The following is a 16396-nucleotide window of genomic DNA, read 5'->3' as shown; positions in this document are numbered from 1 at the left end:
ACAGGATCTGGGGAAACTGCAACTGCCCTCCTCGGACCCAGGGTTTTCTAAGGTGTGTCTGCTCACTGTCTGTGTGACTTTGGGGAACCCACTTGGCCTTCCCTCTAACTGTTCATCAGTAAACTGGAGAAACTACTTCCAAGGTGGTTACCAGGGCCTGGCATCAAATAAGGACTCTGAAAACTGGGCAAGTCACAAACATTTTCTAAGCAGCTATTGTGTGCTGGTCACTCTGCTGGCTCTCTGGCACTAAGGGAGCTGTCACGGGCAGGGAGCTGGGAGCAGGGGTTATGCCTATCCTAGTCCTGCCATGGAAGTGCTTTGTGACCTCCAACAAGCGTCTAGACGTCTCTGAGCCAAGAAAGCAGACAGGGAGGGGCCCTGGGTACTGCAAGGCAGCCTACTGTTAGTCCGTCACCAGCACTGTTTTAAGCTTCCCAGGGGGCACTAGTGGTCAGCAACCTGCCTGCTAATGCAGGAGACATAAGAGATGCGGGTTTGATTCCTGGGTTGGGAAGATCCCCTGGAGAAGGGCATGGCAACCCACTCCAGTATTCTTGCCTGGAGGAGCCTTGAGCAGCGGCGGGGGGGGGGGCGGGGGGGGGGCGGGGTGGCTACAGTTCGTAGGGTTGCACAGAGTTGGACACTGAGCAACTTAGTACGCAGCATCATTTTATATGTAACTGATGCAGCCTACGTCTGCCATGGTGGGGGGTGGTCCAGGCACCATGGAAGGTTCAGAGCGAAGGCTGGGGCGTGGGTGTCAGGGAGGAGTAAGTCACAAAGTGCAAGAACTCCGTTCTGCAGGAAAAGAGTGTGTTCAGCTGTACTTATCCGGGTGGCACTGACTCAACCTGGTCCCTTTCTGAGGAAAGGCAGCCGATGGACAGGCGCGCGGGCTCGGAGGCCAGAATGCCTTGGTCTGAGTCACGGTTCTGCCGGTTCCAGGAGTCTGCCCTTGCAAGTCATTTAGCATCTCGGGGCCCTGCTTTCCTGGGTAATAAGAGTACCTGCCCACAGGGCTGTTGTGAGGGTCAAGTGAGTATCAGATGAACTTTTACCCTAAAAGCTTCCAACTAGAGGTGGCTCTAAAAATAGTAAGAATTACCCTCCGTATTATGCTTCTGTGTTGCACCCTTAGCTTTGTTCGAGGCTTATGCAAGAAGCAGTGCACCGTCTTCTTCTCTATTTCCTACAAAAGTTCTGCAAAGAATGTGCCCATTATGCAGCTCTCATAATGGCCTGGGCTTCCCAGGTGGCGCGTGGTAAAGAATCCACCTGCCCATTCAGGAGACGTAGGAGACGCTGGTTCGATCCCCTGGATGGGGGAGATCCCCTGGAGGAGGACATGGCACCCCACTCCAGGACTCTTGCCTGGAGAATCCCATGGACAGAGGAGCCTGGTGGGCCACAGTCCATGCGGCCCCAAAGTGTCGGGCATGACTGAAGCAACACAGCACGCTCGAATGTCAGGTCCTGTGGGTGACTTCATCCCAGAGTTCACTGTCAGGGGCTCTGCGAGCCTCTCAAAGAACTATCTTTCCTCCTAACTGGCAACTTGAGCTATGCAAATCATCCCAATTCACTTTCTGCTTCGGTTGCCAGGCAGTTCAAAGTCAAATTTATATCTCAGTCAAGGGAGCAAACTTATTTGCTTTAAATCCTCTTTGGAAAGAGGTGATGCAGAAAAAAGGAATCAACTAGTAATATTCAGTTCAGTTCAGTCACTCAGTCATGTCCGACTCTCTGCGACCCCATGAATTGCAGCACGCCAGGCCTCCCTGTCCATCACCAACTCCCGGAGTTCACTCAAACTCATGTCCATCGAGTCGGTGATGCCATCCAGCCATCTCATCCTCTGTCGTCCCCTTCTCCTGCTGCCCCCAATCCTTCCCAGCATCAGAGTCTTTTCCAATGAGTTAACTCTTCGCATGAGGTGGCCAAAGTATTGGAGTTTCAGCTTTAGCATCATTCCCTCCAAAGAACACCCAGGACTGATCTCCTTTAGGATGGACTGGTTGGATCTCCTTGCAGTCCAAGGGACTCTCAAGAGTCTTCTCCAACACCACAGTTCAAAAGCATCAGTTCTTCGGCGCTCAGCTTTCTTCACAGTCCAACTCTCACATCCATACATGACCACTGGAAAAACCATAGCCTTGACTAGACGGACCTTTGTTGGCAAAGTAATCTCTCTGCTTTTGAATATGCTGTCTAGGTTGGTCATAACTTTCCTTCCAAGGAGTAAGTGTCTTTTAATTTCATGGTTGCAACTAGTAATATTAGGTAAAAAAAAAAAAATTTGAAGTAGCTGACCAGATAGACTTGGTTATCCAGTTTCTCAGGAAATTTTGGCATGGGAGGGAGTGGGGTAGCAGCTGTACAAGGAACCTCAGGGACCACCTCCTCATTTGGGCAAATGAGGCCCATAAAGATTGTTTCTTATATTTGGTTTTCACTTTTTATTTGCTTGCCTGAAGCAGTGAACCTAGAAGGATGATCTATTTATAAAGCACATTAAGATGCCTAATAACAATTAATAACAAAGTATTTATACTTTTCCACTAATCCCAAATCAGATTATAAAAATCTAACAGCAAAACAATGTATCCTATGTAGTCCTACATCGCCCACGGTTTATGTGTATATATTTATCAGTCTGCTTATCTTTCTATTTACGTATAGATGTGTAGAGGGATTCAGGCTTAAAAACCTTCGCCGTGATGAAGGGAAGCTGCATGGAGTTGGAGACGTCTAGCCCTTGGCAGGTGCTCAGTATTTGGAATGAAAGGAAGAATGGAGGCTGAGGTTTTCTTTTCTTAAAATAGAAGTTTAGTTGATTGACAATGTCATGTTAGTTTCAGGTGTATAGCATCGTGGTTCACGTACACATCTATTCTTTTTCAGGTTCTGGTTCCTTATATGTTATTACAAAATATTGAGTGGCGTTCCCTGTGCTGTACAACAGGCCCTTGTTGGTTATCTATTTTAATGTCTATTAGTGTGTATATATTAATCCCAACCTCCTCACCTATTTATGAGGTTTTCCACTAGGACTCCCGAGTCCTGACTGAGAAAGTGGGTTTACTCCAGAACCCTCCCCGGGTGAGTGGGGCAGTACTTCCTCCACCCACCAAGCAATGGCCCCATTCAGAACCCAGGGCATATTTCAGGATGTCCTCTCAAGCCCGAGCCTCGTCACGTGGCAAAGCGTGCTCAGCATCAGCCCCACCAGGGTGTGCTGGCCCTGAACCAAGCACAGGATGGCGACTGAGAGGCCTCCTCCCGCAAGGCACCAAGTGTGAGATCCCCACCTCACACTTGCAGGGAAGGAAGCCCAGGGTGGCCCCCCGACCGCGGCAGCAGGCCCAGCACCTCTGGGCACCCTCTGTGTGCCAGGCCGTCCACGCGCCCCTCCACCACCTCCTTGTTATAATCCGTCCAGGTGAGGTCTGTTACCCTGTCTAGCACATGGGGAAACTGAGGTTCACAGAAGGAAAGTGACTTGCTTAAGGATGTGGCCGTGGTCTCAAGTTTGCGATCCCTGTTCTAGAATATCAGGAGCACAGGGCTCTGACATCATCACGGGTTTTCTCACAGTTGGGGGCCTCTAGGAGCCCAGTGTCAGAGCTGAAACAGGATCACTCAGAAGCTAGAGCACCCAGAGGGCAGGGGGCCCGAGGCTGACACGGTGTCCGATCGCCTATGGATGCAGCGCATGGGTGGGCGATTCGGAGGGTCTGTCCTCAGCTGTGAGAGTGAGGAGCCCGCAGAAAGCAGCTGGATAGAAGTCTGGGGTCACTCTCCCTTGGACTCCATTCAGCATAACCAGAGAGTGGCCATAAAGAAAGGCTGAGCACCAAAGAATGGATGCTTTCAGAACTGTGTTGCTGGGGAAGACTCTTGAGAGTCCCTTGGACAGTAAAGAGATGAAACCAGACAATCCTAAAGGAAATCAACCCTGAATATTCACTGGAAGGACTGAAGCTGAAGCTCCAATACTTTAACCACCTGATGTGAAGAGCTGACTCATTGGAAAAGACCCTGATGCTGGGAAAGATTGAAGGCAGGAGGAGACGGGGACGACAGAGGATGAGATGGTTGAATGGCATCACTGACTCAATGGACATGAGTTTGAGCAAGCTCTGGGGGATGGTGAAGGACAGGGAAGCCTGGCGTGCTGCAGTCCATGGGCTGGCAAGGAATAGGACACGACTGAACGATTGAACAAGAACAAGAGCGTGGTCTGGGCAGTGGTGTCTTTAACAAGCCCCACCGCAAAATCTGGGGGCTCTTTCTTAGCTGGGTGACCTGGAGCAAGTTAACGTACTTCCCTGTGCTCAAGGCACATCTTTAAAATGGGCATAATCATGGCCCCTACATCATGGGGTTGTTAGGAGGACGGTATCTCGGCCTGGAGCTCGGCACACTAAGTGCTCGACAAACGTTCACTCTAACGTGACCGCGGTTGATCCGACCTCTGCGTTTCCCACATGGGAGAAGGGGGGCCAGGCGCTCTCAGCCCCGGGCCCAACTCAGCCACCCACTGCCCCTTGGGCCTCAGTTTCCCAGCCTGGAGGGAACGTGTGGCCTTGAGCCCCCAGATGCGGCCAGGCATGCGTGCTGCAGGCCAGGAGCGGGAGGTCCCAGGTGCCGTCTTACCTTCATTGTTCTCGCCGGGCGGGTGGTAGAAGGAGAGCCCCAGGGAGATGATGGCGGCGATTTCCAGAATGATCAGCGTCACGTCCTGCAGGGCCTCCCACACGAGCTGCAGGAAGGTTTTTGGCTTCTTTGGAGGTATAAAGTTTTGCCCAAAAATCTGCTTTCTCTTCTCCAGGTCTGGAGCAGTGCCCGGCAAACCTACAGACAGAGTGCGGAGAGGTTGGCCTGGGGGTCCTGGGGAGACACACATGCCCAGGAATCACTCCGAGGGGGGCAGCCACGTGGCAGAGGGAGAGAGGCAAAAACAAGGCAGGAAACCCCCAGGAACCCACCAGGAGCCTGCACCCGGTGGTAGCTTCCACCCAGAAGATCTCCTGAATGGCATTACTAGCGTGCTGGAGTTGGAGGACTGGGGCATTCTGCTGTTCCAGTTGCAGGGGCCCCAGGGTCCAATATCTACCATCTTAGACAAGCTATCACATCACAGGGCCTAGACTCCAATAGTCTTTCATTCACCCAGTTATTCATTCAACCCGTGTTTCTCTGCACGCCTGCCCTGTGTGGGTGCTGGGGGAGTCCCTCGAAGGGAAGAGCCCCTTGCTCAGGAATATAGGAGCTTGGTGGTCCTGGGATCCTAGTCTGTGGTTCAGGGGTGCAGGAGATGGACATGCCTCCGAAATGGGGTTCTGGGTGCTGAGCCTCTTCTGATGTTCATGGTAAGACGCCCACCTACTGCCTCCAAGAGCCAGACTGGCTGAGACCTGCAGAAGAGCCCGAGGGTGTCCTGTTCCCAAGGAGGACTCCCCCCACCCCACTGGCCTTGCCTATCAGTACAGGAAGCGCTGGAAATCCACTGTCCTGCCTGTGCAGGGGGAGGAAGGGCGCTTGAGCTGGGTTATGCTCCTTTCACAGATGGGGAGACGGAGGCCTTCATGAGACCCAGCTGTGGCCGTGCCGCACTCTTGGGACCTGAGGACCCAGGCTGGCCCTGTTCTAAGCACATGGAAGTGTTGCCCCCAGGCTCCCGTGCTGGAGTGGCTTATATGTGTTCACAGTGAAAAGCGTTTAGTCTGTCAGGCATGTCCAACTCTTTTGCGACCCCATGGACTGTAGCCTGCCAGGCTCCTCTGTCCATGGGATTCTCCAGGCATGAATACTGGAGTGGGTTGCCATTTCCTTCTCTAGGGGATCTTCCCGACCCAGGGATCGAAACTGCCTCTCCTGCACTGCAGGTGGGTTCTTCACCACCGAGCCCCCGGGGAAGCCCCCAGGTGAGGATATTGGGTCATTATTGTGCAGTTAAGACAATGGGGTCATTAATCACGACCTCCTGGAGGAGTAAGACTGGAGAGATGGGTTTTCAGTGAGACGGAGAGGAGGCTGGTCAAGGAGAGGACAGGCACAGCGGAAGGGCAGTGTGAGTGCAGGCAACACGCTTCTCCCTGGACCGCAGTTTCCTCACAGACGGCGTGAAGGACGGACTCGGCTGAAGCTGCGGGACTGGCGGCTGCGGCACGTTACATCCAAAGACAGTTGTTAGGGAGACCCACAGGTAGGAAAGTCCACCTGGTCCAGGCCACCGGTCAGGCCCTTCCCAGGAGCAGAAATTTGAAGTCTCCTCACCCTCAGGCTGAAAATTAACAGTGCCTATTTTGGGAGCAAAACTACCAGGCTGGCGTGAGAGATGAATGGTGTTGGAGATTCAATGTAGATTAAAGGGCATCTCACCATTTAGTATATTAAAAATTAAAATACTGTGTCAAATATCCACTGGACAAAGCCAGGAAGGCCTTGAAAATTCAGAGACCCAAATGCCCAGCAGTTGATAGCAGACACTGTGTGGAACCATAGATTTTCGAACCCGAGTTTCTCTTTGTACAAAAGGCAGAGGAGAGAGCACTGGGTGAGGAGTCAGGTTTGCGGATGAACTTGGGCTGGTTGTTTCACCCCCTGGAAACTCAGTGTTCTCATCAATAAAATGGGAGCAAGATAAGCCCGAGGCTGTGGTAAGCTGTACTCCACAAAGGAAGGGGCGTGAAAGCTCTCTGTGAACAGTATAGATGAGGAAAGTGTGCCCTCATGGTAAAAAAATTTAAAAATGCCCCAGCATGTGGCTCAAGGCTTCTGCTAGAGGCAGAATTTGTATTCTATTTAACTATGTACAAGAAGAGTGTAGAATGAGTGTAGAATGTGGGTTCTTTCGCTGAACAGGAATGATTTGTTGTAACGGCTGCTGGTGTCATTGGCTACATGAGGAAGCTTTGCCCCCAAAGTGCATCTCTGTCCAGCTGTGCTGGACACACACTGGCTTTTCCCCCAGGCTCTGGGCCTTTGCCCTGGCCAGGTTCTTGGTTACACACGGACGCAGTGCCGCTAGTTTGTGGGCGCACATGTAGGCGTGGCTCACGATGAGATCAGCCGCTTGTGAGCACCCACAGACACCGTGTCCCTCCAGCCTCTGTGATACACATGGACATACATCTCTCCACTGATTTAAGTCCCCAAGTTCAGCTACATCTTCACCCCTATCTCTGCTGTAGGAATTCCTAGACCCATGAAACCTCTCAGCTCACGGCTCTAGAATTTCTATGTGAACAGGAAAGTGGGTGTTGGTGGGAAGGTTTGGATTGGGTGGTGAGGATATGGTGGGAAGGTGGGTGGTCAGGAGTTCATCTAGTAGCTGTGAAGATATCAATTATCTGCATCAAATAATTGAGGGATCCGGTGGAGGTGAAGGTGCTGAATAGGGTTGCCAGACAAAATATAGGATGACCAGTTAAATCTGAATTTCAAATAAATAGCAAATAACTTTTACATTATGTCTCCTATAATATTGGGGACAAGCTAATAAAAATTATTTTTTATCTGGAACTCAAATTTCACTGGATATCCTATACTTTTCTTTGTTAAATCTGGTAACCCTATCCCAGAAGCACCCCACCCTCCCCGTCCCCTGGCCCAGGTTCCCCCATTGCTGGAGCAGGACAAGTCCCCTGGTCAGCCAGTCTCACTCTCCCATTTGACAGGTGGAAAAGTGAGGCCCAGGGATGGGGAAGTATCTTGGCTCAGATACAGTGATTCAGCTGCAAAGCTGGGGTTGGACTCCTGACTCCTGGCCCAGGCCCTTTTCACCAAAAGGTTCTCATCTTGCTCATTAGCTTAAAAAAAAACTGAGCCTTAATGTACACACTAAATTATGGACATTTCACATTCTCTCTCCATCAGCATTGTTTAAGAGATTTGATACAAACTGTCCTTTGGTGACCTCTGAGCAGCCTTTATCTCATCCTTTTGGAAAAAAGGAGGCCAGAAAAGCCACTTTTCTCTCCTTCTGTGAAGGGGTCTTGATGGTTGAACACAGACATCCACGATGTCATCAAGAGAGGTGCAACATCCCTGTTGGTCCAGGACGGGGCGCTCTGCTGAGCGGCTGCCCGCAGCCTCAGGGAAGCTTCCAGAAGCAGAGGGACCAAATTCTAGCCTCAACCTGCCACTTGGGCAAGTGACACTCCCTCTCAGAACCTCAGTCTCTTCATCTGCATATTGGGGCAGAGGGGAGACTCGCGGTTTCTGCCTGCTGGGGTGCAAATGAAAGGCACACAACTATATGAGAAGCACCTGGCACAAGCTCTGAGCTCAAACGTGACCTCGCGCGGCATTGAGAGCAGTGACAGAGTATTCACGTCTTTTCATTGTCTGTGACCTTGAGTGACCCCTTTAGAGATGCAGGACGAACTCGTCTGTCCCCTCCCCACACCATCACCCCATTCCCTCCAGGACGGTGGAGCTGCAGACAGAGGGCTAAGTGCGCACATCTGTGCTCTCCGGGGGTCATCACTTAACACATGGAGCTTGCATTCACCTCTGGCCGGTCTACAAGACGAGGATTACAAATTCCATTTTGTGGGTGGGAAAACTGAGGCTCAGAGAGCTCAAGTGACTTGCTTAAGGTCACACAGCTACAGCCGGGATTGGACCCCAGGTCTTTGAGACTCCACGGCTGTACTATTTCTGTATCATGCCAGGGTGCCTATTTCAGGGCCCAGCAGCTAAAAGTCACTAACTCCACCATTTCCCCTGTTCTGGAGACAGCCTTGAGCTATAAACACAGGCTTGGCAACAGACAAGAGCTAACTCCCAGGGATCCCAGGCACCTGAAGAAAATGGGAAAATTCAGTCACCAGGCTCGGAGTTGTTAAATGTTTGTGTTGTCACTGCAGCGTGGGTACCTCCATTAGCATAAATAAGTCTTACATTTTGAAAGGAAAAAAAAAAAAACAACCACAAGCCCTTCAAAAGCTATAACATTTATAGAAAAATGCATTTCCATGTTTGGAAAGTGAGTGGGCTAAATCCACAGTGGTGCATCCAGCCCATTAAATATTATGCAACAATTAGAAAATGCGATCCATTTATATGTATGAATATAGCACAAACTGAGTGAAAAAGGCAAGTTGCAGAGCAATGCGTACGGTTTGATTCCATTTATGCGAAACAGAAAACTCAATAAAGCCATAGTTTATATTTCCTATAGGTACATATATATGTAAATATGTAGCAAAGGTTCTGTAAGGATCTGCTCCAAACCCATGATGGTGGAACCTCTGGGGAGGAAAAGGGCAATCTGATTGGTTGCAGTGGTCGGCACTCTAACTTGGACTAACATATTCTTATTTTAACCCAGGAGAATGTATTCATGTTTTATTTGACTGATTCAAAGTTTAGTTTAAAGGGGGAAATCAGTATGTACTCTATGAAAATGCACACTTATTTCCATGTAACCTTTTGACATAAGGGGCTTCCCAGGCAGTGCTAGTGGTAAAGAATCTGCCTGCAAAGCAGGAGACACGGTTTGATCCCTGGGCCAGGAAGACCCCCTGGAGAGGAAATGGCCCTCCTTTCAGATATGAACTTGGAGACAAAAATTCCCGGGTTAGAAACTTGGTTTCATCACTTACGCCCTGTGTGTCCCTCCACTCAAAGGAATACTTAACTGAGACCCGACCACTCCCCTTCACTGCCTGCACTTCAGTCCAGGAGGACTTCAGTTAGCCGCCTTCAACCCGTTCTCCACCTAGTGGTCAGAGGGATGTTTTAAAAGCATGAAGTGCACTGTGTGAATGTCAGGCCCTTGTTGGAGATGCTCCAGGGGCTTCTGTTGCACAGAGAGACATCTACTCTCCTTGCCAAGATCTGGAAGGCCCTGGACAGTGTGACCCCTGCTTTCTCCGTGAGTCTTATTCCTCCACCCTGCCAGTACGCTCCAGCGCCACCAGCCTCTCTAGTGCAGCTTCAGTACAAACGCTCTCCTGCTTCAGGGCCTTTGCACATGCTGTTCCTGCTGCTTGGACTGCTCTTCCCTCTCACTCACATTGAACTTGGCTGAACCTGTCTCTCTGGCCCCTTCAGATTGAACTCGTTTTTGAATGTTCTCATAGCTCACTGAACATCCCTTTCATTTTTATTATTTTAATCATTAATAGTGTGAAAGTGAAAGTTGCTAAGTCATGTCTGACTGTGCAACCCCATGAACTACACAATCAAAGGAATTCTCTAGGCCAGAATACTGGAGTGGGTAGCCTTTCCCTTCTCCAGGGGATCTTCCCAACCCAGGGATCGAACCCAGGTCTCCCACACTGCAGGCAGGTTCTTTACCAGCTGAGCCACAAGGGAAGCCCAAGAATACTGGAGTGGGTAGCCTATCCCCTCTCCAGCGGACCTTCCTGACCCAGGAATTGAACTGGGGTCTCCTGCATTGCAGGTGGATTCTTTACCAACTCAGCTATCAGGGAAGCCCCATTAACAGGGTAATCGAGTGCTAAGTCACTTCAGTTGTGTCTGACCTTGGCAACCCTATGGACTGTAGCCCACTGGGCTCCCCTGTCCACAGTATTCTCCAGGCAAGAATACTGGAGTAAGTTGCCATTCCCTCCTCCAGGGAATCTTTCTGATCCAGGGATCGAACCTGCGTCTCCTGCACTGCAGGCAGATTCTTTGCCACTGAGTCCCCTGGGAATCCTCCAAGGGGATAACTGGTCCCTATGTCCTCAGGTGATGAACATAATGGACGCAGCATTGCCCTTGGTGCAGGGAAACACCTCGATGAATGAAAGCCATTGCTGGCACTACGATTATCTCATGAGGAACTGCGGCAAGAGTTTTTGTGCCCCAGCCCCGCGGTCCTCCATGACTCCACACTGCAGCCGTGGCGGGCAGCTCCGGAGCACGCTGGCCACACCCTTCACGTGTCCTCCAAATCTGTCTTCAGCTTCAAGGCTCTTCCTGCAGCTGGGGGTTCATCGGGTGCCACTAAGCAGGGGGCCCAGAAGTGCCGAGAATTACCCCAACCACACCCAGCGGGAGCTGGGAGTCCGGATAGACGCTCCGGCCCTGTACCCTTGGAGGGACAATTCTCAGGTGCTTCCCACATGCTCCCTGCCAAGGTCAAGTGGGCCGTAGCCCTGGGCCCTGCAGCGCAGTCGCCAGTGCACCCCCAATGGCGTTCCTCTCTTCCCTGCTTTCTTCTCTTGCTCTCTCACTCCCGAGATGACTTCCAAACAGACCACCTGCACCCCACCCTTGGCTCACACTCTGCTTTTGGGGAACCCAAACTAAAAACTTCCCCTGGTGGCTCAGATGGCAAAGAATCCACCTGTGAAGTGGGAGACTTGGGTTTGGTCCCTGGGTTGGGAAGATCCCCTGGAGGAGGGCATGGCAACCCACTCCAGTATCCTTGCCTGGAGAATCCCCATGGACAGAGGAGCCAGGTAGGCTACAGTTCACGGGGTCGTAAAGAGTCGGACCCGACTGAGCGATGAATACACACACAAAAATAGGTCGTGAAGAGTGAGTGTGTGAGGCTGGGGCCTGGCGTCCCCTCTTGATCTTCCTCTAATCACTCACTAGCCCTGTGACCCTGCTGGGCCTCTCCTTCCTCTTGACCGAGGAGCTTGGACTAGCCCTCTAAGAGCCCTTGTTACTCAGAAATTCTGAGATCCATTTCTCCTGTAATTGTATCATTCATTCATAAAGCCATTAAGCTTCCATGAGGGGCCTTCTAAACCTGCTGGGTGAGCCTGTGGCCCGCACCCAGTGGAGGTGCTGCCCACTGTCGGAGGGGGCGAGCCTGCCCTGTGTGAGGGGGAAGGACAGCTACAGGGCAGCCCACCGAGAGGGCCACTTTGATGGCAAGGCTCTCATCTCATCCTGCTGCCTCCAGCATGCCTGCGCTTCCTCAGCCTGGCCGTCTGCATGCCTGGCTGCCTTTCCGGTCTCACCCTCCTGGGACAGGTCACAGCACCTTCCTCAGGAAGCTGCCCCTGGCTGGCCTTACTCTTATCTAATGGCCCTTCCATGCAGCTCACCTCCCCCCACCCCCACCCCCCCTTATGGAAGTTATTAAGTGGTATTTCAACTGACTCCTGGGATTACTTAATTTTGAGCTCCTGAAAGGCAAGATCTGCGTCATTTCATTTTGTGTCCTTGGTTATGGCTGGCAGGCAGGAACCACTCACCATGTGCCTGTGGAGGAGGAAAGACAGAGGCGGGAGGAGGGAGATGGGGGAGGAGGGAGAGGAAGGGGGAGGGTGGGTCCCCGGCTAGACTACTAGCAGAGAGCAAACAGCACAGAGCAGCAGCTCTAACGCTAAATAACAACACAGACACGAAACCCTCGGGCTAAAAAACCCACTGGTCCTCGCCACCCTCGCAGGCAACACTTGGTGCTTACTCTATGCCAGGTTCTAGGCTAACGGCGTTCATGTGTACAGACTCACTTAATCCCCAGCGTGGCTCCTTGAAGGGGACACTATTATCATCCTGTCTTACACACAGCTAGGAAGCAGCAGAGCGGGGCAGGTTGCTCTGCTGACCAGCCATGCCCCTGCTCCGGCCAGGTCAGGACCAGGCATGCTGGCAGGCTGACTACAATGCTTTCTTGCAAGATGACAGAACACACTCTTTTTCCAGCTGTTAAGCTGGCTGTGAAAGAGGAAGGGTCCCAGGGAAGCTGGCCCGAGTCCCGTCCTGAACTAGCGGGTGTGGCCTGACTCCTTCCTTCACTTGCTTGTCGGTTCCTTCACTTGCTGAACGGTAGCCGTGCACCCGCACGCACCGGCATCTCAGCAAGCACCAGTCACACACTAGTGAGCAGGAACGGCACTCCCACCCTCCTGGGCTCTTCTACACCCACTTGGACGTCTAACAGCACAATGCTGTTGCCACACGTGGACTCAAGCTCTTCTGGCAGTGGGTGAGACAAGCACTTATTCATTTTGACCCTCTGGGCACTGGGTTGTGTGGTCACGGCCTCCAGTGACTAATAACTCCAGCTGTTCCACTTTCCGCAGCTGTGTGATCCTGGACAAGTCACTCACCTTCTCTGGGCCTCTTGGGCTATAAAATAGGGAGATCCTGCAGGCCGCCAGAGATCTGAGGAGAGGGCTATCTAAGGCAATGCCTGGCCCACAGTGCTTGGCATAGAGTAGGCACTGGTGGCACAGTGGTAAAGAACCTGCCTGCCAATGCAGGAGGCACCAGAGACATGGGTCTGGTCCCTGGGTCGGAAAGATCCCCTGCGGTAGGAAATGGCAACCCACTCCAGTATTCTTGCCTGGAAAATTCCATGGACAGAGGAGCCTGGCAGGCTACAGTTCTGGCCTACAGTCAGACACGACCGAACACACACACACATACACACACACCCACGTGTACGGGTGAAAGAACTTCAGCTGCAGAAGCCGATGGCCTTGTGACACCGCATGCAGGAGGGAGCTGAAGAGACCCGACTGAGGGCATGCAGCCATCAGAGGCGTGAGCAGGACTAGAACCCCAGTCTCGAGACGCCAAGACCCCACGCCCCTGCTGCTCTGTGACACAGGCTCTTTCAGGACAGGCTAAGCATTTGCACCAGGAACCTATCATTGATGTTGCTGCCTCCCCACACACCGTCGGGCATTCTTTTGCACTTTACGTGTTCTGTGTATCTCTCCAGTAACTTGACAAAGGCCACCTCAGTCATTGCCCGTGCAACAGAAGAAGGGTCAGCATCCCTGTTGTTTCAGGGGCCGGGTACTTCCTGTCCCTTTGCTCAGGGGACTGGTGTGGTGCCGGGTGCAGCCTCGAGCTGGATAAAGATGCTGGACTGACCAAGTGTTAGTTGCTCAGTTGTGTCTGACTTTGCGATCCCATGGATCGTGGCCCGTCAGGCTCCTCTGTCCATGGGATTCTCCAGGCAAGAATACTGGAGTGGGTTGCCATTCCCTTCTCCAGGGGACCTTCCTGACCCAGGAATTGAACCTGGGTCTCCCTCATTGCAGGCAGATTCTTTACCGTCTGAGCTACTAGGAAAGCCCATGCTGGGCTGACCAAGGCTCAAGCTAATACTGAGAGCAAGGGGACAGCTGTGAAAACACAGTGACTCCACCTAGAGCAGCTGTGGTGATCGTCACACCATTTACTGACTCCTGGCAAAACCCAGTGAAGTTTCTCTCTAGACATGCGCCATGATCTCTCTGAAGTGTGTTCTTATTTAGGAGTGTGTTGTTTCGGGAGCATGTGCTTCCTTTAGCAAGCCTTTCTGCAGTTGTGCTAACCCTGAGCCCGGGAGAAGTCACTTGTCTCTGCTTTTGGGAACCTCATTCCTGTGGTGCTTGAGGGCGGCCAGGTCCTCGGCCAGCCCCACCGTGCCCGTCCTGTTGGGGGATGAGTCTACCCTCGTCTGGGGGAGAGAGGGCGGTTGCTCTGCTGACCAGCCATGCCCCTGCTCCGGCCAGGTCAGGACCAGGCATGCTGGCAGGCTGACTACAATGCTTTCTTGCAAGATGACAGAACACACTCTTTTTCCAGCTGTTAAGCTGGCTGTGAAAGAGGAAGGGTCCCCAGGGCTGGTCACTGGTGAGACCATAGCTGGCTCTGAGGCTGGCTCTTGCCATAACTTGCTGGGAGCTCCATGGTGAAGACTGTTCTGTTACCTCAAATAGAGCCTAACACATAGTAGGTACTCATGAAACAGGCGTGGCATGAAAGGCTGGCAGGCTACAGAGTCCACAGTAGGAGAAAAGTATGTTCCTTAGGACATTTACCAAACAATAAAACTGATGTCAGTTGAGTCTAGTCAGGCTTCTCAGGAAAACTGTCAAACTGTACCTTCAGAATATTATTCTTCATAAGAATGGATGCATTTTCACTACTTGGGACAAATGAATAATAATAGCCGGGTGTGTGCATGCGTGCTACGTTGTTTCAATCATGTCCAACTCTGTGACCCATGGACTATAGCCTGCTAAGCTCCTCTGTCCATGGGATTCTCCAGGAAAGAATACTGGAGTGGGTTGCCGTGCCCCCGTTCAGGAGATCTTTCCAACCCAGGGATCGAACCCATGTCTCTTAAGTCCCCTGCATTGGCAGGCGGGGTTCTTTACCACTAGTGCCACCTGGGAAGCCCAATAGCTGGGTGATTTTGCTTAAAAACAGAGTTCCTTTAATACAGACAGCTAATAAACACATGAAAAGATGCTCAACATCGCTCATTATTAGAGAAATGCAAATCAAACTACAGTGGTCATCATCAAAAAATCCACAAACAACAAGTGCTGGAGAGGGAGTGGAGAAAAGGGAACCCTCCTGCACTGCTGGTGGGAATGTAAATCGATATAATATAACCGCCATGGAAGACGGCATGCAGGTTCTTGAAAAAACGAGGAACAATAATAAAAAGCTGCTGTTCAGTCGCCCAGCCGTGTCTGACTCTTTGCAAAACCACCATTCGACCCAGCAATCCCACTTCTAGGCATATACTCTGAGGAAGCCCAAACTGAAGAAGACACGGGCGCCCCATCGCTTGCTGCAGTTCTAGTCACAGCAGCTAGGACATGGAGGCAACCTAGACGCCCATCGACAGATGGACGGATAAAGAAACTAGGCACACGTATACAGTGCAACACCACTCGGCCATAAAAAGGAGCGCACCCGAGTCAGTTCTGGTGAGGTAGGTGAAGCCAGAGCCTATTATACAGACAGCTAGGTCAGACAGAGAAAGACAAATACCGTATAGAAATGCATGTATGTGGAATCTAGAAAGATGGTACTGATGAGCCTATTTGCAGGGCAGCAGTGGAGATACAGACATAGAGAACAGGTTTATGGACAAGGGCGGGGCAGAGGATGGGGAGGGTGAGAGGAATGGAGAGAGTACCGTGGAAGCATACACACTACCATATGCAAAACAGATCGTCAACGGAAATCTGCTGTGTGACACAGGGAACTCAAACTGGAGCACTGTAACAGCCTAGCGGGGTGGGAGGGATGTTCACAGGGGAGGGGACAAAGGGGACACCTATGGCTAATTTATAATTGATGTGTGGAAGAAATCAAACCAATATTGTAATGCAGTCATCAATCAATTAAAAATAACTAAATACAAAAAACAAAACAAAGTTCCTTAAAAACAAAAACCTCTTCGAGAATTTAAGTGTTTAAACTCTGTAAGCCTTCAAAGTCTTTCTTACGGAGGGAAAATGTCATGATTCTTACCTGGACCTCGGGTGGCTTATATCTGACCTTAACTTTCAGGCCTCACTGCTCCCTCATTACCCCTTTCCCTCTTCTAATTGGGCTTTCAGAGAATAGTCAAATCTGAGGGCTATCCTTGCCACCTCTCAGACAGGAGCCACAAATTAATTTCATCTTGCAAGTCAACTGTGACTTATTAGCAAGGGCCACCTGGAGTTGAGTTTGA

The 16396-nt window shown here is 51.4% G+C and overlaps 1 protein-coding gene across 4 annotated transcripts in view; it reads right to left on the bottom strand.

The window, feature by feature from the left end:
- The window catches only part of ATP2B2 (ATPase plasma membrane Ca2+ transporting 2), a 196087-nt gene that overhangs the window by 83863 nt on the left and 95828 nt on the right, over window positions 1-16396 (bottom strand). For all 4 annotated transcript variants that reach the window (XM_040246768.1, XM_040246765.1, XM_040246767.1 and 1 more), the window contains exon 3: window positions 4660-4857. In XM_040246768.1, coding sequence (XP_040102702.1) covers window positions 4660-4857 — 198 coding nt within the window. The remainder of the gene's footprint in view (window positions 1-4659; window positions 4858-16396) is intronic.

This window comes from Oryx dammah, unplaced genomic scaffold (assembly GCF_014754425.2).
Source record: "Oryx dammah isolate SB20612 unplaced genomic scaffold, SCBI_Odam_1.1 HiC_scaffold_9, whole genome shotgun sequence".
Classification (NCBI taxonomy): Eukaryota; Metazoa; Chordata; class Mammalia; order Artiodactyla; family Bovidae; genus Oryx; species Oryx dammah.
The sequence above is the reverse complement of the archived record's forward strand: the minus strand, read 5'-3'. Positions and strand labels throughout refer to the sequence as shown.